Source organism: Artemia franciscana, chromosome 3 (assembly GCF_032884065.1).
Source record: "Artemia franciscana chromosome 3, ASM3288406v1, whole genome shotgun sequence".
Taxonomy (NCBI): domain Eukaryota; kingdom Metazoa; phylum Arthropoda; class Branchiopoda; order Anostraca; family Artemiidae; genus Artemia; species Artemia franciscana.
The window spans coordinates 5,933,024-5,957,425 of NC_088865.1; the positions used below are offsets into that span (position 1 = coordinate 5,933,024).

The 24,402-nt window shown below is 35.1% G+C and overlaps 1 protein-coding gene across 2 annotated transcripts in view; it reads right to left on the reverse strand.

Annotated features, from left to right (window-relative positions):
• Nucleotides 1-390: 390 nt before the first annotated feature.
• Nucleotides 391-24,402, reverse strand: part of LOC136024801 (fibroblast growth factor receptor-like 1) — a 151,158-nt gene continuing 127,146 nt past the window's right edge. For both annotated transcript variants that reach the window (XM_065700270.1, XM_065700271.1), the window contains 2 exons: nt 18,583-18,784; nt 391-4,482 (listed from right to left, as the gene is read on the reverse strand). In XM_065700270.1, coding sequence (XP_065556342.1) covers nt 3,962-4,482; nt 18,583-18,784 — 723 coding nt within the window. In that variant the 3' untranslated portion in view covers nt 391-3,961. The remainder of the gene's footprint in view (nt 4,483-18,582; nt 18,785-24,402) is intronic.

The following is a 24,402-nucleotide window of genomic DNA, read 5'->3' on the forward strand; positions in this document are numbered from 1 at the left end:
TTGAGAAGGGGGCCATTCCCCTCATATAGGTAATATCTAATGTGCCAAATATGGCACAAGCATCACAGTTCGGCAACCCCTTTGAGTCACTCTAAAATACTATTCTCAATTGCTTTATAAATGTAAAGATAATGATGAAGCTACATAAAAAAAACTATCCCCACAAGTTTACCATGTTTTCGAAGATTATATTAAAATTATACTTTTGTTTCAGCTAAGACTGATCTTCATGATAGAGCTTGGCTGGTATAAGAAAGGCCCTTTGGCTATGGATGATATGATATATATATATATATATATATATATATATATATATATATATATTCAAATACGTTAGAAGATCCATTTCATGGATAAAAAACTAAAAAATTGTTGTTAGCAATGCTTAAGAAATTGTAACATTTTTTATTATAAAAATATAAATAATATACAATTTCACAAGTAAAACTCTGACTAGCCAACACATACTTTACACTAATGTAAACTATGTAAAATAGTAATCATAAATATTTGTCTATAGGCTAATTGTAGTTTATACGTAGCAATAATTTTCACAACAACATTCTGAGTTATAAGCTGAGCAAGCAAAAATAAATACTAATCTGTATTACTAATTTGAGCATTAAAAAAAAGAAGTTGTTGCAACAAAGATGGCCAATGAAGAAGTACTCTTTAATATAAACCATAAAATTTCTTCTTTTAACTGATTAGTAAGATCTATTGGTAAAGCTTAAAAGAACCAAGGACATCAAAACGAAAACAATTTTTGTCCCCCCCCCCCTCTGGACCAATATTATATCTATTAATAACTGAAAGCCACGATTTTTAAAGATTCATCTTTTGATTGATCCGAAGCTATGACATTTTCAGGGCAGCGTTATATTTTCGTCAGTGTTGCCATGTTCAACCGTTAAATTAAATAAGCATTACTCATCAAATAAGTTTGACAACGTCTTTTGTTAGTAAAAATTCAAACATTAGTAATATGTTGATGCAAAAATAAAATTAAACCTTCAAAAAAGCTATACCTTCTTAAGTTATTTATTGCCAGGTGTTTCGGCTTATTTTTGCTAATGTTTACCAACGTTACTTTACTTTAAATTTGACACCTGCTGATACCAAAACTGCTAATTTTTCCAAACTTTTTGAAAGATATATAGTCGAGTATACTTTCACTTAACAAGCCCAAAACAAGCTGATCTCATTTTCACTGTCCCTGGTAACCTAGTGTAAAGCATTGGTACTGCCATTTAAAGAACACAAACTGCCACTTAACGAACACAAAACACGCTTATTTTGTTTTCACTGTCCCTGGTAACCTAGTGTAAAGCATTGGTACTGCCATTTAAAGAACACAAACTGCCACTTAACGAACACAAAACACGCTTATTTTGTTTTCAATGTCCCTGGTAACCTAGTGTAAAGCATTGGTACTGCCATTTAAAGAACACAAACTGCCACTTAACGAACACAAAACACGCTTATTTTGTTTTCACTGTCCTTGGTAGCCTAGAAACATTTTTCATAAATTGATAAGAACTAGTGACACCTGGACATATAAAAACCCATCAGATGGTTTATATTTTTGTTTTAGTTTGTCTTGTTATTTTTATTTTATCAGCAAGAGCAATTGATATAGCATCAAGACAAAGTAATAAGAGCCATAGAAAAATACGGACATGAAAAAGGTTAAAGGAAGCTGAAAAATGGAGTAATATAAGCTTTAATACTTAATATAAATTCTTTATTACATTAGTATTTTATCAATATATATCTTGTAATATATTTAATATTATATTTTAGTATATAACCATAAGATTTTAAAAGATTTTTTATTAGTAAATAATAACCATTAGCAAAATACAAAATAGTGATAAAAACCATATTTGAATTAGCACACATGCTGATCCGTTCAGAGGTCAGTTCAACTAAGTACTTAAGACAAACAGAGCAGAGAATCAAAGTAAGATCACTTTGGATTTTGATTTCAGCACACAAATAGCATATTTAATTAAGATATGTGGCTTAATTGGTGTTTCCATATGTAACTAACCATAGAGAATGTCCAGACGTGTTTTTTTTTTAGGTTGGACTTGGTCTATTTAGTGTTATAGAAGCTACTTTGCTTTCTATGGCAAAATAATTTGTCACTAATAAACTTTAAATCCATTTAGTGATGTGACAATAAAGCTCTTCGAATAGGTTTATTAAAAAAAAATGGACTTCTTTAATATTAAAAAGTTTATTCAAAAAAAGTTTATCTATAAAAAAATTATTTAGAAAAATTGGACTAGAGGACATCTGGCCTCTAATTTATTGACCATTAATTTTCATTTTTATTACCATGGAACAAGAAATAATACCCTTAAAAAAATCATTTTCCCTAATTGCTCCAGGAACTTGGATTTAATAATGTAACGGCAGAGTCAAATGTTACACTAGCATTAGAGACAGAGGCCTGCGAAAATGCTTGGAGCTAGGGGTAGCAAGCCAAATTTAATTACTGATGATCATTTCACCCTATTTTTCTACATTTTTACTCGTTACAATTTTACGGATTCAACTTCTCTGCAGCTTCCAGCCCTTACCATCTTCTTGTTGACCCTCACACTAGAGTGTTTTTTTATTCTTTAAAGTAAACCTATTATATTATAATTTCTTAAAAATTTCTAATGTTTCACTAAATAAAATACAATGCATTAATTAGATATCAACCGAAGTTCTTAAATCATTTAACATATTTAATACAAATATTTCAATAAAATGACATTTAAAAAAAATAGAAAAAAAATGCAGAAATAAAATTAAAAAAAAATATTAAAAATAAATTAAACTAAATTAAATAGAAAAAATATATGAAATAAAATGTTTAAACATAATGCTTAACGTAAGAATCAAAAGATCCAAAAAAATAGTCTGCAGTCTTACTTACTTTATCGGTTGACCTAGCAACAAGCTGAGACAGTCAAGGTCACAGGCACTGGGAATCAATTTCTGCAGAAGGGAGACTCAAGTTAAAAAAAACTGCGTTTTATCAGACAATGCTAGTTAGCGTGGAAACACAAGGAAACAAGGTTATTTAGACCCTTCTTAATTAACCCCTGCGGTCTTAGAAATTATTTTAATCAGCTGAATATTCACTGTCTTTACTTGTGTTAAGTTTGGCAGAATTTTTAATATGTCTGTTTTGGATTCGATTTCCTGCAAGGCTCAATCAAAGGCTAAATATCCTATAAGGTCGTTACATTTTAAACAGGAAAATCATCAAAATCTTAAAGAACCTCTGAATGTCAGTATTCCTGGCCCTTATCACATCCAGTATCATCAGTAGTAATGATGCCAGTAGTTAAACTTTCAATATTAAACCTATAAAGACATTTAATCACTCGAGTAATACAGCCTCTGAGACACTCAAAAGTTTTATCACTTTCGAAATAGGGAAGCCATCAACGCTTTTAGGGATTCTACTATTCCATAGCCTGATGCACCACAAGCAAAGTCATCAATACTTTAAAGGACGTCAGGACACTGATAATGCTGACAGTTTCAAAGGCCAAATTATTAGGAAGGCTACCAATGATGCTGCCACTTTAAAAGCTGAGTCTTTTAGGGATTTTGCTGTTCTATGACCTGATACAACAATATTAGAGTGTTGGGGCTTTTAGTGTCTAAGTTAGCAAAGTCCTCAATACTTTAAAGAACGTCAGGACACTGATAATGCTGACAGTTTTGGAAGTTAATTTCTTGGGAATTCTGCTATTCTACGCCCTTATCTACCCTTGAGAGAGTGATGCATCTCATATTGTTTAAAAGGGGAAAGTCATCAATCATTTAGAGGACATCAAGACACTGATATTACTAACGCTTTAAAAATAGAATCTTTAATACCTCTGCTGTCTCTTGGCAGAATATATCACTGACAAAGCCCAGAGACTTCTAAAATGAGTAAGTCATCAACGTTTCAAACAATATCAGGGCATCGACGATGCTGACACTTAATATACCCTGTAGAACTAGAAGTATCCTGACTTAAGTGACCGAACGACTTATAACTATTTCCACCAGGTAGTATGTAAGTTGGTGTGTTCCTACCCCCATAATTGTCTCTGAGTAAAGGATAAGATCCAGTGTAAGGAACTTGAACGGGTTCAAGGTACCCATTTTGATCACTTGCTGGGTATCTTGAGTCTCTGTAAGTCACTTGAGGATAAACTACCCTTTTCTCACGTTGATGATGAATACAACTATCAATCGGTACTGCATAATGTCCCTCTGCTAGATTGGACGAAGGTGTGGGTAGGCACGGGGTCGTCTGTTCGTTAGGCAGTTGATATTGACCTATTGGTGTTTTTGTTTGGAATCTGCTTCTGATGATGCAATATACACAAAAAGCAACTATTCCTATTAGTGCTATGCTTGCTATAGGCAGGACAATTATTGATGTTGAATCAAGACCTGAAGTCTGTCCTGGAACGAGTGGACCTAAAAGAAAATAGCTTATAATAATTACATATCATGTAACTCTACTAATAAGTGTGATTATTTTCGTGATGTTGCGTGATATTTGTGTTATGTTACTCCACGTGTATTGTTGTAGAGTGGGTCAGAAATAAATGATCATTGTTAATATTATACATAGCACACTTGGTTAAAGGTTAACCTAGAGATATAAAGTAGTCTAGATTCATGGGAAATAAATAGGTTGTCCTCACAGATAACTCGTATGCCTGTATGTTATGGTATATTTTATCTTATTGTATATTTTATCTTTCGTAGTGTAAAGGGGACCTCCAACAATAATCTACCAAAGTGAAAAAAAGGAATGAAGTAAGTAAGCAGTAGAATAAAAATATAAGAAGATGGTACTCCATAGCACATATTACAAATTAGAAAGATTTGTTACAGAGGGACTGTCCGTTAGATAAAAAAAAAATATTTAAAGATCGTAAATGAAGGTTCTTGTTATAAAAAAAAAAGTAAAAAAAAATGAAGTAGGTGAGCCCTGTACCAGAATATATATGTATGAAGATGGTACTCTATAGCCCATATTATAAATTAGAAAGATTTGTTACAGAGGGACTGTCCGTTAGAAAAAAAAAAATATTTAAAGATCGTAAATGAAGGTTCTTGTTATAAAAAAAAAGTAAAAAAAAAATGAAGAAGGTGAGCCCTGTACCAGAATATATATGTATGAAGATGGTACTCTATAGCCCATATTATAAATTAGAAAGATTTGTTACAGAGGGATTGTCAATTAGCTGAAAAAATTATTTAGAAATCGCAAAGAAATCTTCTTGTTATAAAAAAAAAGCAAAAAATGAAGTAAGTGGGTATTGTACCAGTATATAAATGCATGAAGATGGTACTCCTTAGCCCATAGTGTGAAATGGAAAGATTTGTTACAGAGGGGCTGTCAACTAGAAAAAAAATATTATTAAGAGATCGTTAAGAAAGCTTCTTGTTATATAAAAAAAAAAGTAAGTATGTAATAGTAAGAATATAAATGTATGAAAATGGTACTCCATAGCCCCTATTATAAATTCGATAGATTTATTACAGATTTTCTGTCAATTAAAAAGAAATTATTTAGATCTTAAAAGAGCTGCTTGTTATAAAAAACATTTGCCACTCGACATTTTTTCCAAATCTGAATTTAAAATTTTGGCCACTATTGGCCGTGGTTGGTGTAATTTTGTCAAAATCATGTAAATACATTTTCTGACCACACTGGCTATACGCGACACATGAAACAAAGAAGAAGAAACTAATTAATAGAAAATAAAATCAAACAAGGAGAAAAACGAGGTTTTTATCATCCAGTGGCAAAATACAACACAAACTCTCATTTCCACATTGCACTCTCGAAAAACTCTATTAAAAGAGTATAAGAGGAGAAAAGAGACACGTCCATGAAAAGAGTAAAAGAAGAGAAAAGCGTCTTTCGATTTACTCAGTTACGCGTCTCGTTTCCACATTGCACTCTCGAAAAACTCTATTGAAAGAGTATAAGAGGAGAAAAGAGACACGTCCATGAAAAGAGTAAAAGAAGAGAAAAGTGTCTTTCGATTTTCTCAGTTACGCGTCTCGTTTCCACATTGCACTCTCGAAAAACTCTATTGAAAGAGTATAAGAGGAGAAAAGAGACACGTCCATGAAAAGAGTAAAAGAAGAGAAAAGCGTCTTTCGATTTACTCAGTTACGCGTCTCGTTTCCACATTGCACTCTCGAAAAACTCTATTGAAAGAGTATAAGAGGAGAAAAGAGACACGTCCATGAAAAGAGTAAAAGAAGAGAAAAGTGTCTTTCGATTGTCTCAGTTACGCATCTCGTTTCCACATTGCACTCTCGAAAAACTCTATTGCAAGAGTATAAGAAGAGAAAAGAGACACGTCCATGAAAAGAGTAAAAGAAGAGAAAAGCGTCTTTCGATTTACTCAGTTACTTGTCTCGTTTCCACATTGCACTCTCGAAAAACTCTATTGAAAGAGTATAGGAGGAGAAAAGAGACACGTCCATGAAAAGAGTAAAGGAAGAGAAAAGCGTCTTTCGATTTACTCAGTTACGCGTCTCGTTTCCACATTGCACTATCGAAAAACTCTATTGAAAGAGTATAAGAGGAGAAAAGAGACGTCCATGAAAAGAGTAAAAGAAGAGAAAAGTGTCTTTCGATTTTCTCAGTTACGCGTCTCGTTTCCACATTGCACTCTCGAAAAACTCTATTGCAAGAGTATAAGAAGAGAAAAGAGACACGTCCATGAAAAGAGTAAAAGAAGAGAAAATCGTCTTTCGATTTACTCAGTTACGTGTCTCGTTTCCACATTGCACTCTCGAAAATAAAAGAGTATAAGAGGAGAAAAGAGACACGTCCATGAAAAGAGTAAAAGAAGAGAAAAGTGTCTTTCGATTTTCTCAGTTACACGTCTCGTTTCCACATTGCACTCTCGAAAAACTCTATTAAAAGAGTATAAGAGGAGAAAAGAGACACGTCCATGAAAAGAGTAAAAGAAGAGAAAAGCGTCTTTCTGATTTGCTCAGTTACGCGTCTAGTTTCCACATTACACCGTCGATAAACACTATGGAAAGAGTAAAAGAAGAGAAAAGCGTCTTTCAATTTACTCAGTTACGTGTCTCGTTTCTACATTGCACTCTCAAAAAACTCTATGAAAAGAGTAAAAGAAGAGAAAAGCGTCTTTCAATTTGCACAGTTACGTGTCTAGTTTCCACACTACACTCTCGAAAAACTCTATGGAAAGAGTAAAAGAAGAGAAAAGAGACACGCTCATGAAAACCCTCAAAAAAAAGAAAAGAGTCAAAATTATGGCAGGGGAAAAACTCCAATTTTCCCTAATCAAGTGAAAATGACTGTGAAAATGAAAACAAGTCATATCAAACAGTTCGTGGTAACGAACTGTAGTAAGGAGCGACCCGGCTCAATAGTAACCAAAACTCTAAAAAATGGAATTTTGATACCAATACCTACATCAAAAGAATCACATTTTAATGCTGATTTTAAATATATAAGTTTCATCAAGTTTAGTTTTACCTATCAAAAGTTACGAGCCTGAGAAAATTTGCGTTATTTTAGAAAATAGGGGAAAACGCCCCCTAGAAGTCATAGAATCTTGACGAAAATCACACCATCAGATTCAGCGTATCAGAGAGCCCTACTCTAGAAGTTTCAAGCTCCCATCTGCAAAAATGTGGAATTTTGTATTTTTTGCAAGAAGGCAGATGACGGATGCGTGTTTGTTTTTTTTCCCCAGGGGTGATCGTATCGACCCAGTTGTCCTAGAATGTTGCAAGAGGGCTTATTCTAACGGAAATGAAAAGTTCTAGTGCCCTTTTTAAGTGACCAAAAAAATTGGAGGACACCTAGGCCCCCTCCCACGCTAATTATTTTACCAAAGTCAACGGATCAAAATTCTGAGATAGCCATTTTATTCAGCGTAGTCGAAAAACCTTATAACTATGTCTTTGGGGACGACTTACTCCCCCACAGTCCCCGTGGGAGGGGCAACAAGTTACAAACTTTGACCAGTGCTTACATATAGTAATGGTTATTGGGAAGTGTACAGGCGTTTTCAGGAGGATTTTTTTGGTTGGGGGAGGGGTTGAGAAGAGGGGGATATGCTGGGGGAACTTTCCATCGATAATTTGTCATGGGGGAAGAAAATCTCCATGAAGGGAGCGCAGGATTTACTAGTATTATTTAAAAAAAAACAATGAAAAAATAAATATGAAAAAGTTCTTTCAGCTGGAAGTAAGGAGCAGCATTAAAACTTAAAACAAACAGAAATTATTACCCATTTGAGGGGCTCACCTCCTCCTAATACCTCGCTCTTTACGCTAAAGTATTTTTAGTAATTTCAACTATTCATTCTACGGCTTTTGTGATTCTGGGGTCATTCTTAATGAATTGGGACAAAATTTAAGCTTTAGTGTAAAGAGCGAGGATCTGACAAGGGGGCGAACCCCCTCATATATGTAATAAAAATATGAGAATACAAAAGTTCTTTACGTAAGCTAATTTATAAGTTACGTAAATCTTTTACTAATAAAGATATTCGCAAAAAATTAAAAATTCTAGTTGCCTTTTTAATTAGCCAAAAAATCGGAGGGCAACTAGGCTTCCTCCCCTGCTCTTTTTTTTATCAAAATCATTCGATCAAAATTATGAGAAAGCGATTTAGCCAAAAAAAAAGAAGCAAATTTTGTTTTAATTATTCCTCTGCGGAGAGCCAAAACCAAAACATGCATTGATTCAAAAACGTTCAGAAATTAAATAAAAAAAAACAAGTTTTTTTTAACTGAAAGTAAGGAGCGACATTAAAACTTAAAACGACCAGAAATTACTTCGTATATGAAAGAGGCTGCTTCCTCATCAACGCCCCGCTCTTTACGCTAAAGTTTTTTACTGTTTTAAAAAGAAGAATTGAGAGAAAGAGTCAAACTTTAGCGTAAAGAGCGAGGCGTTGATGAGGAAGCAGCCTCTTTCATATACGAAGTAATTTCTGGTCGTTTTAAGTTTTAATGTCGCTCCTTACTTTCAGTTAAAAAAACTTGTTTTTTTTTATTTAATAGTACCATAGAGGCAAAGATATACTTAAGAAAACTGACCCGTTTCTTTGGATGCATGAATTATGCAGGCTTGTATTAATTTTGATAAAAAAAAATTAAGAAACTTTATTTCAGCGGAGGGAAAACCTTGGGTCTGGAAGGGGAAGTTGCCCCCTGTTCCATCGCAAATTACGTCCTTGTTTTTTTACTATGTTGCCCCTACCGTGGCTATCATCACTGAATGCAGGTAATAACTTAAAGATTATAAAGATTATGTAACATATATACTTTTTTCCTAAGGGACGGAAAAAAGACTTAATGCTGTAAATACTTCAAAAAACGTTAAGACGTAGCTAAATGAATAGAAAAAAATATGGATGATTATTTGGCTAGCTTCTGTTTCAAACTAGATTTATAAAATAGGATATTTTCTTCCAGCCAAAGTTGGAGTCATATTGGCTTATGATTTTGTAAAAATTGAATAATTGGTAACTTATCTTAAACATCAGTGTTTTTTCCAGCAATTTTAAAAAAAAGAAAATTTTACTTTCAATTATAAATCTCAACCCAAATCTTCATGGAGATCGAGACGTCGCTTGGTGAAATATGGATAAACATTTGGCTAGTTTCTGTTTCGATCTTGATTTTTAGAATTTCTTTTTCCTTCCGCCGAAGTTGTGTGACGCATTGGTAAAATGCATTATTGGTAAGGTATCTTAAATCAAAATCCTTTTTCCCAACAATTGGCTAAGAAGACTTTAAAATTTTTTACTTTCAATCAGACATCCCAGCTCGAATATATATGGCCATATTAGCTGTTCAGATCTTATGGACAAAAGCTACCGTTACCTGTTAGAATTAAATAAAAAAAAAAAGTTTTTCAACAGGAAATAAGGAGTAATATTAAAAATTAAAACGAACAGAAATTATTGCGTATATGATGGGGGTTGCCTCCTCTTCAACAAGTCGCTCTTTACGCTAAAGTTATTTACTATTTTTGAAAAGGCATAGTTATAGGGTCTTTGAGTTTTTGTTACATGATTTGTGGTCAGTTTTGAACCAAACGGCTATATAAATAACTCGATCGGACACATTTGGAGACAAGAGAGTTGGTGGGGGGGGGGGCTAGTTGCCATCATGTCACTTTTGACTCTTAAAAAGGGAACAAGAACTTTGAAATTCTAATCATTTGATTCCCGTCCAAAGTTTTTGTGCGGCCATCTCTTCCATAAAAACTTATATACCACCAGAGCACAAGTTACAACCCTTAATTCCCCCGTGCTCTGGGGGGGGGGGTATGTTGACCCCCAAGTTTTTGTCATTTGATGGTCGAACTATTTTAAAGAAAATGGCTATCTCAAATCCATCGAGTGCATTTAAGGAAAGGAGGGTGTAAGGGGGGTAGTTGCCCTCTGATCACTTTTGAATTTTTAAAAAGGTATCTCAATTGCCAATCAAATAAGCTACCTCTGGACTTTATACGACCACCCCTTACATAAAACCTTACATGCCCCCAGGGCTTAACTTAATACACTTGCCACTTGGCTCTGGGGTGTTGTGTCAACCTGTGTGGCCACCAGCAACATGACTATCTCAAAATTTTTTATTGCATGGGTTTGGGAAAAAAAGCGCGGGGCGGGGGTTGTTGACCTCCGATCTCTTTTGACTCTTAAAAAGTGAAGTAGAACTTTCAATTATCAATGAAATGAACCCAATCTTAAGTTTATTCGAGTAGCCCTTCCTCAAAAACCAAATATGTCTCCAGGGCATAACTTATAACTCCTGCCTCTGGGCCTGGGAGGGTGTCCACCCCTGAGTTTTGCTACCTAATCCTTGAACTAAGATTAAAATTTTTATAGGATACATTTTGGGAAAAAGGGCGTGGGTACTATTTGCCCTCCGATCACCTTTGATTCCTAAAAAGGGCACTATAAACTTCCGATTTCCAATTGAACGAGCCCCTCCAAAGCTTATACGACCATCCCTTCATTTAAAGTGTCTCTGGGGGAAAAATGGAGCCTTATGGCCTTGGGTTGGGTGGGGGGAGACTAGTTGCCATCGGACACCTTGACTCTTAAAAAGGGAACTAGGACTTACGATTTCTAGTCATTTGAGTCCCCAACGAAGTTTGTACGACCACATTTTCCGTAAAAACCTTATATGCCCCCGGGGTATGAGTTGAAACCCTTCCCCCGTTTTTTGGGGTGGGTAGGGGTGTATATTGACCCCGGAGTTTTGTCATCTGATCGTTGGACTATTTCAAACAAAATAGCTATCTCAAAGTTTTGATTGGATAAATTTGGGGTATATGCCCTCCAATCACTTTTGACGACTCTAAAATAGGTAAATTGAAATTTCAATTTCCAATCAAATGATCCACCTCTGATGTTTATGCGACCATCCCTTACATAAAACCTTACCCACCCCAGGATATATCTTGCGACACTTCCCCCAAGGCTCTGGGGGGTTATGTTGATTTCTGAGTTTTCTATACTTGATCTTTCAGCTATTTTGAACAAAATGGCTATCACAAAATTTTGATCAGACATATTTGGAGAAAAAGGGCCTTGGGGGGGGCTGGTTGTCCTCTCATCTTTTTAACTCCTAAAAAGGACACTAGAAATTCTGATTTACAATCGAAAGAGCCCCCTCCGAAGCTTATACTACCATCCCTTCCATAAGAACCTTATAACACTTGCCCCCTGGTTCTGGTTTGGTTGTGTTATCCCTGGAGACTTTTTTGTATAATCCCTCTTTTCCATTTGGGGAAAAGAGGGTGTGTGGGGGGAGGGGACGTTGTGTAGATGCCCTCCGATCCCTTTTGGCCCATAAAAAGGTAAATAGAACTTTCAATTTCCGGATGAGCTACCTGTGAAGTATATACGACCTCTCTTTACATAAGAACCTTGTATGCCTCAGAGAATAACTTAAAACGCTTGCCCCCGGGCCCTGGGGGTTTGTTTCAACCCTGGAGTTTTTATTATCTGATATTTGAACTATTTTTAACAACATGGCTATGTAAAAATTTTTATCGGATGGGTTTGGGGGAAAAGGGTGGAGGGGGCTAGTTACCCTTCAATCTCTTTTGACTCTTTAAAAGTGAACCTGAACTTCCAATTTCCATCAAATGAGTGCTCTTTGAATTTTATACGAGTATCGCTTCTATGAGAACCATATATGCCCCCAGGACATAACTTATAACGCCTGCTCCCGGGTTCTTGGAGGTTGTGTCAACCCGGAGTTTTTATTATCTGATGTTTGAACTATTTGTAACAAAGCGGCTATCTCAAAAATTTTATCGAATGGGTCTAGAAAAAAAGGCTATGGGAGGGGCTAGTTGCCCTCCGTTCTCTTTTGACTCTTAAAAAAGTTAACTAGAACTTTCAAATCCAAATCAAATGAACCCCCTTTGAAGTTTATACGAGCATCCTTTTCTATAAGAACCATATATTCCCCTAGGGCATAATTCACAACGCCTGCATCCGGACCCTGGGAGGCAATGTCGACTCCAGAGTTGCGTTATATGATCTTTGAACTGTTTTTAACAAAATGGCCGTCTCAAAATTATTATCAGATGTATTTAGGGAAAAAAGGGCGTAGGGGCTAATTGCAGTCCGATCACTTTCGACTCTTAAAAAGGGTACTAGAACTCCCGATTTCAGATCAAGTGAGCCTCCTTTAAAGTTTACACAACGGCCCCTTCCATATGAAGTACCATTGAGGAAAACAATAATAAAACATTAGAGCCGTATAGCCTTTAGTGTATGCAATGTTATAGTGTTGCCTCTGATCACCAAAAATTAAATAAAAAAACAAGTTTTTTTTCAACTGAAAGTAGGAGCAACATTAGAACTTACAATGAAGAGAGATTATTACATATAAAAGGAGGTTCTCCCCCTCGTCAATACCTCGCTCTTTACGCTAAAGTTCGAATTTTGTTCCAATTCCTTATGAATGACGCATGAATCACAAAGGTCGTTTGATTAGAACAAAAAACTCTTTTGAAAGTAATCAAAAAAACTTTAGAGTAAAAAGCTAGGTATTTACGACGGGCGAATCCCCTCATATACGTAATAATTTCAGTTCGTTTTAAGTTTTAATGTTGCTCCTTACTATTAGTTGAAAAGCTTGTTTTTTATTTAATTTTTGATCATTTTTTAAATAATGCTGGGAAATCCTGCGGCCACCTTCATGGAAAATTTTCCTCTTCATGAGAAATTTCTCTATGAAAAGATTCCTCCACGTAACATCCACCTCCGATCCCCCCTCCGCCAGAAAAAAATCCCCTGAAAACGTTTGTATACTTTCTAGTAACCAACACTTTATGTAGACAACCAGCAAAGCTCATGACTTGCAGCCCTCTGCCCGGGGATGGGGGGGAATTAATTCATCGTCAAGGACACAGTTATTAAATTTTTTAACTCTACTGAACAAAATGACCATTTCAAAATTATGATCGGGCGACTTTGGGAAAAATGAGCATGGGAGGGGGCTTAGTCACCCTCCAGTTTTTTGGTCACTTAAAAAAGGCACTAAAACTTTAAGTCCTCTCACGATATTATAGGACCACTGAGTCAATACAATCACCCCTGAAAAAAAATAAACACGCATCCCTGATCTTTCTTCTGGCAAAAAATACAAGATTCCATATTTTTGCAGATAGGACCTTGAAACACCTACAGCAGGGTTTTTTGATACGCTGAATCTGATGGTGTGGTTTTAATTAATATTCTACGACTTTTAGGGGGTGTTTGGCCGCTTTTTCGAAAATAAGGAAAATTTTCTCAGTGGCTCGTAACTTTTGATGGGTAAACTTGATGAAACTTGATGAGACTTATATATTTTAAACCAACATAAACATGGCAATCAAGTAGGTGTACACCCAGGGTCCTTACCCGACTACCCTTTACCAATATATAGTAAAAATCAAAAATTCAAAGCGCAAATCCTCATTATCTGTTAGTGAAGTAGGCTAGTGTATGATATTGATAAGTAGTAAAAACAAACTCAGAATTTCCCCGATTATTTTTTAGAAAAAAACTGATTGTTCCAAAAACAGAATTTCAGAAGGCTGTAGTACACTACTAAATGCTTGGAGAGAAATTTGCAAAGAGTCTTACATCAGGTTCAATTTAGGAGCGGGAAGGGCAATTAAAAAAGACACAAATGAGCGAGTATTTAGATATGTTGAATGTTTTAGGCCGAGAGAAGAGTATCTCCCCCTCCTCCCCATTTAGTTAAAATGGCCATCAGATTTTTATTTTGTTTTCTGTTTTTTTTTGTGTGTTTTGCTTTCTTTTTGTGTAGTTTATGTATCTTATTCGTTTATTTTTTGATGACAAAAGAAGTATTTTAAAGAAATGGACCGTATTAGATGTCAGCTATGCTTACAGGCCATTGTGGCTTATTTTTTCTAGCTGATGAATGGAAGTTTATAGTATTGTTTTAAATTGAGTTACTTACCTACCTACCTACTATATGATATTGATCAATAGTAAAAAAAAAACTCGGAATTTTCTCGATTATTCTGTGTTGAAAACTGAACTTTCTAGAAAAAAAAAAAACTCGGAAGGCTGCATAACTAGACAAAAACTTGGAGAAAAACTTACAAATAGAGCTTACATCAGGTTCAATTTTAGGAGCGGGAACGGCAATTAAAAAAGACACAAATGAGCAAACCATGTAGTGAATTCAGAGCACAGTGGGATGAATTATAAGAACTCTAACGTTTTGGAGGAAGGATTGGTTTTCAAGCCCCCCCCCCCAATAGTCGATACCAGAAACAACGAATACAATTACATTTTTAAAGGACTGTCAGCCAAATTGGATAGTACTACATACTATCTCTAATCGTCTCAGAGAGAGGGACAGCAGTTTTAGCTGTTTATGCCCTAAAAGCTAGCTGTGGAAGCCGGGCTAGAGTATTATTTTACCAAGCAAAAAGAAGTATATGTAGTAAACGTTACTGAATTTCAGGATGATATTCCTTTAATTTAAAATTAAGGCAATACTTAATTGAGCCACTAAAAAGAAAAAAAAATCTGGATCTCAGCATAATTCGAAGGTGATCTAGGTTAGCTAGGGAGTTTCTCCAGAGGGTGGGGAGATATACTGTCTTGTATCAAAGCTTAAATCAAGTCTTATTCTAAAGAAATGTTTATAAGAGGGCTGGGTTTGCTATAAATTGGTGATTACCCGGCATTAGAGCTCCTATTTAACCCCCCCCCCGTAAATCGACATGTATGGAATCCACCACTAACATTGCAATTTCAGCGTTTCGGATCAATGCAAAAGGTGTAATGTCATTGGTAAGAAAGAGAGAAAAGAGTGTGATATCATCGACTAAAAAAGCTGCATATTTGTCTCCACGGGAGTCCTTTGGTATAATATAGTATCCAACTTTATTAGCTATGAAAAGATTATGGTTCTTGTCAAAACTTAAATCTATAATTTGATCTTGCAATTCATTATTCATCGATAAAGACAAGATTGGGAAGTACATTTATACATCACTCCGTGATAAAATCGTCGGAGTTTCTACTGACTGCCGAACGAATAAAAAGCAAGATTAACATGGCCATATGCCAAAACACCAATACAGAAATAATTTTGTTTCTTTCAAATTTCGAAAGCTCTTCGCCAAAACAAAAAAAAATCACATAAAATATAAGGCGAATAAAAATTCCGATGATATAACAACTACCATTTGATAGATCCGCTCTTACAAAGCCAGCTGCAAAACCTAAAACTAACTTCTAACCGAGTTGGCATGTCGAACCGAGTGATGTAAACCGAGTAGCGGTCCCACAATTGACGAGCTAATCTTAACTCAGAAGCAAAATACTTATTTAAGCTTTCTTGTCTTGATTAAATGAAACAATAAGTTTCTTCAAAGGAAAGTATATCAAACAGTTCGTGGTAACGAACTGTAGCAAGGAGCGACCCGGCTCAATATTAACCAAAACTGTAAAAAATGGAATTTTCATATCAATAGCTACATCAAAAGAATTGCATTTTAATGCTGATTTTAAATATATAAGTTTCATCAAGTTTAGTCTTACCATCAAAAGTTACGACCCTGAGAAAATTTGACTTAACTCAGAAGCAAAATACTTATTTAAGCTCTCTTGTCTTGATTAAATGAAACGATAAGTTTCTTCAAAGGAAAGTAAATAGCGACAAAGAGTGGGTATTTTTACTTCAGAGAAACTTACAGTTGATCACATTATAGCACAAATCATGTCACTAAGAGTTACTATCACATTTGTTTTCTTAACATTCTTTAGTGCTTAAATTCAGTCAGGAGAGCAGATATTGCGTTAGATGGGTAGTCAGTAGAGCAGATATTTTAGCTTCAGATAAACTTACAGCAAATACACAAAATTACTTCCCACAAGATCATATGGAGTTTTCCAGAAATAAATCAACAACTGTTATTTATATACTATTTCTAATAGTGAGAACTTCCATCTGGAAGCTGACTAAAGACCAAACAGATTGTTTCAAAATAGTTTTCACATCCATTTTGCTCCTTTACCCACCACCGATTTAACGACGAGATGATTTGACAAACGGAAACAATCTGGTATGGGGTCGCTCAAAACTAAAACTCTTAATGAGCTTACAAATAAGACCTAGTGTGGAATGCCAATGTTGAAATAGAAGAAGAGTTGAAATAAAGGAAAGGCTTATAAAAAAAAGAAGTGGCTATAAAAACTGAAAATGAAAAATAAATGTAAAATTAAAATAAATCAGAATTTAAAATGGTAAAACAAAAAGTAAACAAATCAAAAGTTGGGTCGCTGCACTTAAAGCTAGCGTGGAAATGCAGATAAAATCTTAAAATAAAATAAAAGTAAAACAATAAAGTCAAATATATAATGGAGTAAATTCTATCCGAACCAAAAGTGACAAAATTAAAGTCACGCATGCAATAAAAGGAAGTGTGCAGGAAGGGGGGCTAATCTTATCCCCGACATCCCAAAATTTTCAAAATTTCAACAACAAGTAACAAAGAAAATCTGAGGAATGCAAAATATGGTTATGGGCATGGGAGAATTTTGGATGACATAAACGAAAATAATATTAAGGATTTTCATTTCTAACTACGAAAATTAAATCATTTACATATATTAAGAAAAATACTGGGCTTGAAATTGACCCTACAGGGACTCCATAGTCAGCATTTGATGGTGAACGGAAAAGCAGATCAGCAGGAACTATTCTACCAGACACGTGTGACTTTAACCGAAGAAATGCACTACCTCTTACGCCAAAATGAGAAGGTTTAGAAAGAAGAATACTGTGAGTTAAAGAAATAAAGGCTTTACGAAAATCCAGGAGTAAAGTAGCACGAATCAAAAGGGAGTCTAATGAAGGCTGAAGATAGTTCAATAGAACTACAGAAGGATGCTCAGTTGATAACTACTTTAGTATCAGGGCCAGACGACGAGGAATTTTATATCGTGTACGTTCTTGATTTAAGATTTCTTCCATTTGTGGGCAGAATTTTCCAGTATTCTCTTGTTTCTTTTTCTTATTCGTTTTCCTTTTTATTACCAATTTGAGCATCAGGTGTCATAAAGAGTGGGCGGTGGATCACTGTGTAGGCAGGGGGGCAGATGCATAAAAGAGCGCATTTCAAAACCTAAATTGTCTAACTCTCCATGACCCTTCAAATAAATATAGAAAGTGGTATGGGGGAGAGGTGGTAAAGCGGGACGCTACCAATAAATCTACAGTTATTGATATATACAATTTAACAGCAAGAGAATGGTTTTTTTGGGACCGATAATTCGCATCACATCTTTGTTAGGCCTGGGTACAAATTGAAAAACAGTCAGATATTGAATAAATAAAAAGTTTTTTTTCAACTGAAAGTAAGCAGAACATTAAAACTTACAACGAAGAGAAATTATTCTACATTTGAGGGGGACTGTCCCCTCTTTAAACCCTCACTTATTACGCTAAACTTTGACATTTTGTCCCAATTCTTTAAGAAAAACTGCTCATTTACAAGGGCCGTTGAACATGAATGAAAAGTTTTTGTAAAGAATATTACGACTTTAGCACGAAGAATGAGGGATGAGGAAGGGACACCCTCCCTCAAATACGGAGTAATAACTGTTTTTTAGGTTTAATATTGTTCCCTTCCAAGGTTGGATCCGGGGGGGAATCGTTTGAACTGCTGAAAGGCAAGGGCCGTAGAATTTGAATAAGAAGCTATTTTACTAAAACCTTTAGCTTAATAAGCCAAGGATTGAGGAGGGTGCAAGCCCATTCAAATTTGGATTAGCTTCTGTTCGTTTTAAATTTAATGTTTCTCCTCACTTTTAGTTTTAAAAAGTTTTTTTCAGTACTCTCGAGGAATAAAGCGACTAGACTACTAATTACGCCACTGATCTAAACCAATAGAATTGAAACGCACTTTTACCAGGGAATTACAGAAAAGTATCCTCTCTTTTTTCATTGATCATACTAACAAAATTGTTCAAATCAGAAACAAAAAAATAAATAAAAAATTACCAGCGTTATTGCTCGGCGGTGGAAGGACTCGAACACTTGCTTCTCGAAAGCTATATCCCACGCTATTGGTTGCCACACATACATAAGTCCCACTGTCATCTTCTGAAACGTGTTCGAAGACCAATCGATCTATGTAAGCACCATCGTCTGTTCGAGCGGAAACTCGGCCAGCTCGAACAACTCGGTATCTCCATTGTCCAAACTAAAAATAAAAACATCTTGTGAAGTTCTCGATATGAGATAATTGTTTAATGATCTAACACTCAAAAAAATGTTACTAGCTCCTTCGTTCTATCTCCAACGGTCTATTTATAAGCACTCGACATGCGGCAGGCTCATTGTCGCTTGTCTTCTAACCGCAGGCGTGAGCCTCGTCTTGATGTGATGACCTCACCGTAGGTTCGTTACAACCACCCTGGGAATAGTACAAATTCTTTCTTAAAGTCTTTTACCTATTTAGATCGTTTTTGTGGCCAGTCATACTCGCTTTCTCGTTGTCGCTTGTAGTTCTCGCTTCCATTTATCTTCTAACCACACATTTCTTTGTTCTCGCTGTGGCATATCTGTTTGCCGCATATTTATTCGTTCTTCGCTTTCATTCCTAATTCGTTCTACTCCTTTTTGTTCGCATATATTGTAACCACATATTTCTCTGATCTTCATGTTTGTTTTGACTTGTTTTAATTCTTCCTGCTGATAATCTTTGAACTAAATATGTCTATGTTCTTTACTTTTGTTTTTAAATTGTTATCATTTTTGCTGGCTCATGTATTCTTACTGTATCTTCATTTTCGATTGTTGCTACTTTAGATCTTTTTTTTGCAATACCCTTTACCTTAGCCTCTCGGATTGGTCTTGTCAGGTTTAACGGTCTAGGTTCTTCATTTATCCTCTAGGGATTATAATTACTCTCTTTAATTGTTTTACTTATTCTAAGAATTATGAAGCTACTTGAAACGACTTTTATAAATAGACTAATTACACTTGGTATTTTATACTTAGCTATGTTCCTTTTGTAATGTCGTATGCGTCATAGATATAAAAACTATAATTTCACAGTTGAGGGGGGGAGGAGGAATGATATAGTTTATTCTGAAGAAACGTACTCATAAATATATCGTCAATCAAATGATTTTCTTGTCAATCATTTGTTTCTTGTGTAACTTTGCCTGCATCATAGACATTGAAAACGATACAACCACTACTGAGGCAAATATGACGTATGTATGCTCTTCAAATGTATTCATAAATAGTTTTTCCAAAATTGAGAATTTTCTCGAACTTAGGTTGTTCGAGGGACACCAATTCTCCCCAAAAAATATGGAGCTGTTTCGGAGAAAAATTAAATAAATACATAAATATACAATTATTGCTTGATTATAATAGTGTAATATGTATGTATGTATATATACTTCATAGACTCGTATATGCAGACTCGTGGATCAAATGTAATTTATATCATAATCGCGTAATGTTCTTAATCTCAAATTACAACATACTACTTATTCACAATATATAATATGCAATTAAAATGCTAAATATACCTTTTCTTTTTCTTTGATGTCTCTATTTAATAAATGCATTCTATAAAATTGGGATACTATTTGGGATAAAATCTGGGATACTAGTCAAGTACCAAGGCGTTAAAAAATCGAAACACATCAAGTCACTTCCATTTTCGCGCCATGCCATTTATGTTATGTTATTTATGACTTTTGGCACTTAACATGCCCTCATAAGCTTCATAAACCTCTATCACACGCCAGTTTATACCCTTTTGACTCTGTTCTTGGTGTTTAGAAAAAAACAGTGTAGACGAAGCGTAAATGGTGATTAATGTAAGATGATCCTTAAAAATGCTTGTTCTCTAGCTGTGATAACCTTTTTAGGGGTATTTAATACGTTTAAGTTTATTGGCCAAATACAATTGGGTTTTTAAAAATTTTACACGCCACTATTTTGCAGAAGATGAGCCATTTGATGCTTAGTGGGGAGTATTTAGAGGATCAAATGTAGATAAAAAAAAAAGATTAAAGTCCCAGATTGGAAATGCTGTGATAGATTTCTCAGGTTTTTACCAGCGTTTACCATTTGGTGTCAATTGGATTCAGATTTTTTCCAAGTCACAATAAAATCGTTATTTGAATTCTTCTCCTTCTCATTAAACCAACATTGCCAAGTTTTAAAGATATGCGGGAAAACCCAGGGATGATGCACTTCTACCAGTTTATTTTTACAATAAATTTATTATCGATGTCAAATAAATGCTATTTCTTAAGCGATTCATTGTTATTCTTCTTGATTTCTTCAAACAAGGCGCCGATGCTAACGGCACCTACTGATATTAAGGCGATGACGAAAGAAGAAGGTGAATTTTCCAAAAATTAGATTATATTTGGTATTTTTGCGCAATGTACCATAAAATAGGCAACAGTGTTTCACAGCCGTTGCATTACACCTTATATCTTGCAGTCTGAAAGAGTGTTTTTGTTGTGTTTTTTTAAGTGTTTGTCTTCGCGCTCAGCGTGTATTTCTTTTTTTTTCTTTTTTTTCTTCTTTCGTTTATTGTTCCGTCTTTTGCTTTTTTTATATGGCGGGTTTCCAATAAATAATCATAATTATAATAATTAGTTGAAATATTTTTGTTTTGTTTTTTTGTTTTTGTTTTTTGAAATATTCTTGTGTAGGAAAATTTTTCCGTTCGAGAGAACGGAAAGACGTGCCTGAGGACCGATAATTTAGCAGCGCACCAAAAGTTAAAAGTAAGGATTGTAAGCAATAACATAGATAGTCAAACAGTTCGTGGTAACGAACTGTGGTAAGGAGCGACCCGGCTCAATAGTAAACGAAACTCTAAAAAACGGAATTTTGATACTAATAGATATAAAAAATCAAAATTTTATGACAATTTTAAATATATAAATTTAATCAAATTTAGTCTTACCCATCAGAAGTTACGATCCTGAGAAAATTAGCCTTATTTTGGAAAATAGGGGGAAACGCCCCTTAAAAGTGATATAATCTTAATGAAAATTACACCATTGCATTCAGCGTATCGGAGAAACCCTGCTGTAGAAGTTTCAAGCTCCTATCTACAAAAATGTGGAATTTCGTATGCTTAGCTAGAAGACCGATAACGGGTGCGTGTTTATTTGTTTTCTTTTTTTCCCCAGGGGTGATCATATCGAACCAGAGTCGCTAGAATATCGCAAGAGGGCTCGTTCTAAAGGAAATTAAAAGTTCTAGTGCCCTTTTTAAGTGACCGAAAAAATTGGAGGGCATCTAGGTCCCCTCCCACACTCAATTTTTTCCCAAGGTCAACGAATCAAAATTTTGAGATAGCCAATTTGTTCAGCATAGTCAAAAAACCTAATAACAGTGTCTTAAGGGACGAGTTACTCCCTCACATTCCAAGGGGGAGGGCTGCAAGTTACAAAATTTGACCCGTGTTTACGTATAAAAATGGTTATTGGGAAGTGTACAGACGTTTTCAAGGGTCTTTTTTTGGTTGGGAGGGGGGGTTGAGGGGAGATTGCTACGTAGGAGGATCTTCCCATGGAGGAATTTCTCATGGGAGAAGATAATTTTCATGAAGGATATCCTAGTACTATTTAAAATAAAATAAAAACAATGAAAAATAAATATGGAAGTTTTCTCAACTGAAAGTAAGGAGCAGCATTAAAACTTAAAACGAACAGAAATCATTACACACATGTGGGGTTAATCTCCTTCTAAATACGTCGCTGTTTACGCTCAAGTATTAGTAATTTCAACTATTTATTCTGCGGCCTTTGTCATTCAGGGGTTATTCTTAAAGAATTCGCGCTGGATTCGGGATCCTTTGTCTGAGAGGACTCGGGTTCGAATCCCAGTGTACCCAATTCTTCAGTTTGGGACGGGGGTCAGCGGCGTGACTCTGTAAGCTTAGCCAGAGTCGACCCAGCTCTAAATGGGTACCTGGAGAAATCTGGGGAAGGTAAACAGGAAGGGTGTGCGAAAGCACAGGATGGCTGGCCCCCAACCCCCCATTGCACTTCCTGGCTGAAGGGCCAAGAAACGGAGATCAGCACCGCAAGTACGGACTGTAAAGTCTAATGCCGTATCCTTTACCTTTACCTTTTTTTTTACCTTAAAGAATTGGGACATAATTTTAGCTTTAGTGTAAAGAGCGAGATATTAACGAGGGGGCAAACCCCCTCATATACGTAATAGAAATATACAAATATAGAAGTCCGTTACGTAAGTTAATTCGCAAGTTACATATATTTTCTACTAATAAAAACGTTCGTAAAAAATTAAAAGTTCTAGTTGCTTTTTTAAGTAACCAAAAGGTTGGAGGGCAGCTAGGCCTCCTCCCCCACCCCTTCGTTTCTCAAAATCCTCCGATTTTCAAAACCCTCTCAAAATATCTAAAAGTAGAAAAAAAAATCATTTTGAAAATGAAGTCGTCTTTGTGAATTAGCAAATTGTCAAGATGTGATACTGCCTTAAAATTATTATATTTTTGGAACAACCTAAAGAAAAATATTAAAACATCGTAATATTCGGGTATAAAGAGATGTAAAATTGGCGAGGGATCAAAAAGTCTTATTTTGATATCATTGGTGCTTTAAGGTAGATTTGTATTGAGGAGTAAATTGATTTCCTACCCTACATCACATACCATACTAAGTCGCAAACGTTCAATTAATTGGTTCTACGTGCTTTACTATGCCAGATTTGGTAATAAGAACAATCAATCTTATTCCAAAAAAGATATACCTTGTGCTTGAAATTTAGAGCTTTTGACATTACATTACTGTTGTAAAGCAAAATAAACACTGACGAGAAAAACAATTACTTGGCAAGTTTTTGATAGTCATTTATCTTATTATATCCAATGGATCTTAGCTCTCCGTTCTCTGTTTTGCCTTTGTTTCTTGTTTTAAGTCAGCCAAAAATTAAGAGCTGAGTGATTTTTCTGACGCAGAGACAAGACAAATCACAGTTTTTTGCTGAAAAGCAATGACCAAAAAGTTAATCAGAAATCAGTTCTGTCTCTCTTTCAACTGAAAAAAGTCGAGCCACTCAGATTGACATTTATTCGTTATATTCCACCCTATAACTGATTTAGAAATTAGTTACTGAGGCTTGTTTTAGAAGACCACGAGATTCAGAAATGATAGTGTGAAGTCCCCTGACATCCCTTGGAGTTTATTGACAATGAAAGATTTATTTTAAAATGAATTTAATAGTGAATAAATTTCGTCATATTTGCCAGGGAGGTATACTTGGTAGCGCGTGGAAAAAAAATCATTTAGTGAGAGTAGTGGAGTTGGATGGTCCTTACTCATGCCCCGTATGTCGAGAAACTGGCATGGACATGCTTCCGTTTATGACCCTTTCTCCCGAGATACAGGATTTAAGGTAATAAATATACATTTATATATTAACAATATTAAAATACATTTATATTAAGGATGAAGTTTGATTCCCATAAGCCTCATGACCACCAGAGGCCCAAAGAGCATCTTAAGAATCTTTCCTATGGTAACCTGGAGGGTCTCTTTAAAGCCAACAAGACTCAGGTTGTATAGTCTAAGCTAATTAATGTTTAAATACATCAATTAACATAAACAGAAAAGAAACAGAAGATTCTACATCCAAATAAAGCCTAACAGAACCTAAAAATAGAAACCAAAAAACTAAAACAAATAGTACCTAACAGAATACTACACTGCAAAAACGTTACGAGACCCAACCGTTAAAAAACTCAAGCTTCGAGCAATAACTCAAATTTTTGAGCTGGTTGTATCATTTAGATTTTGAAAAGATTTAGAA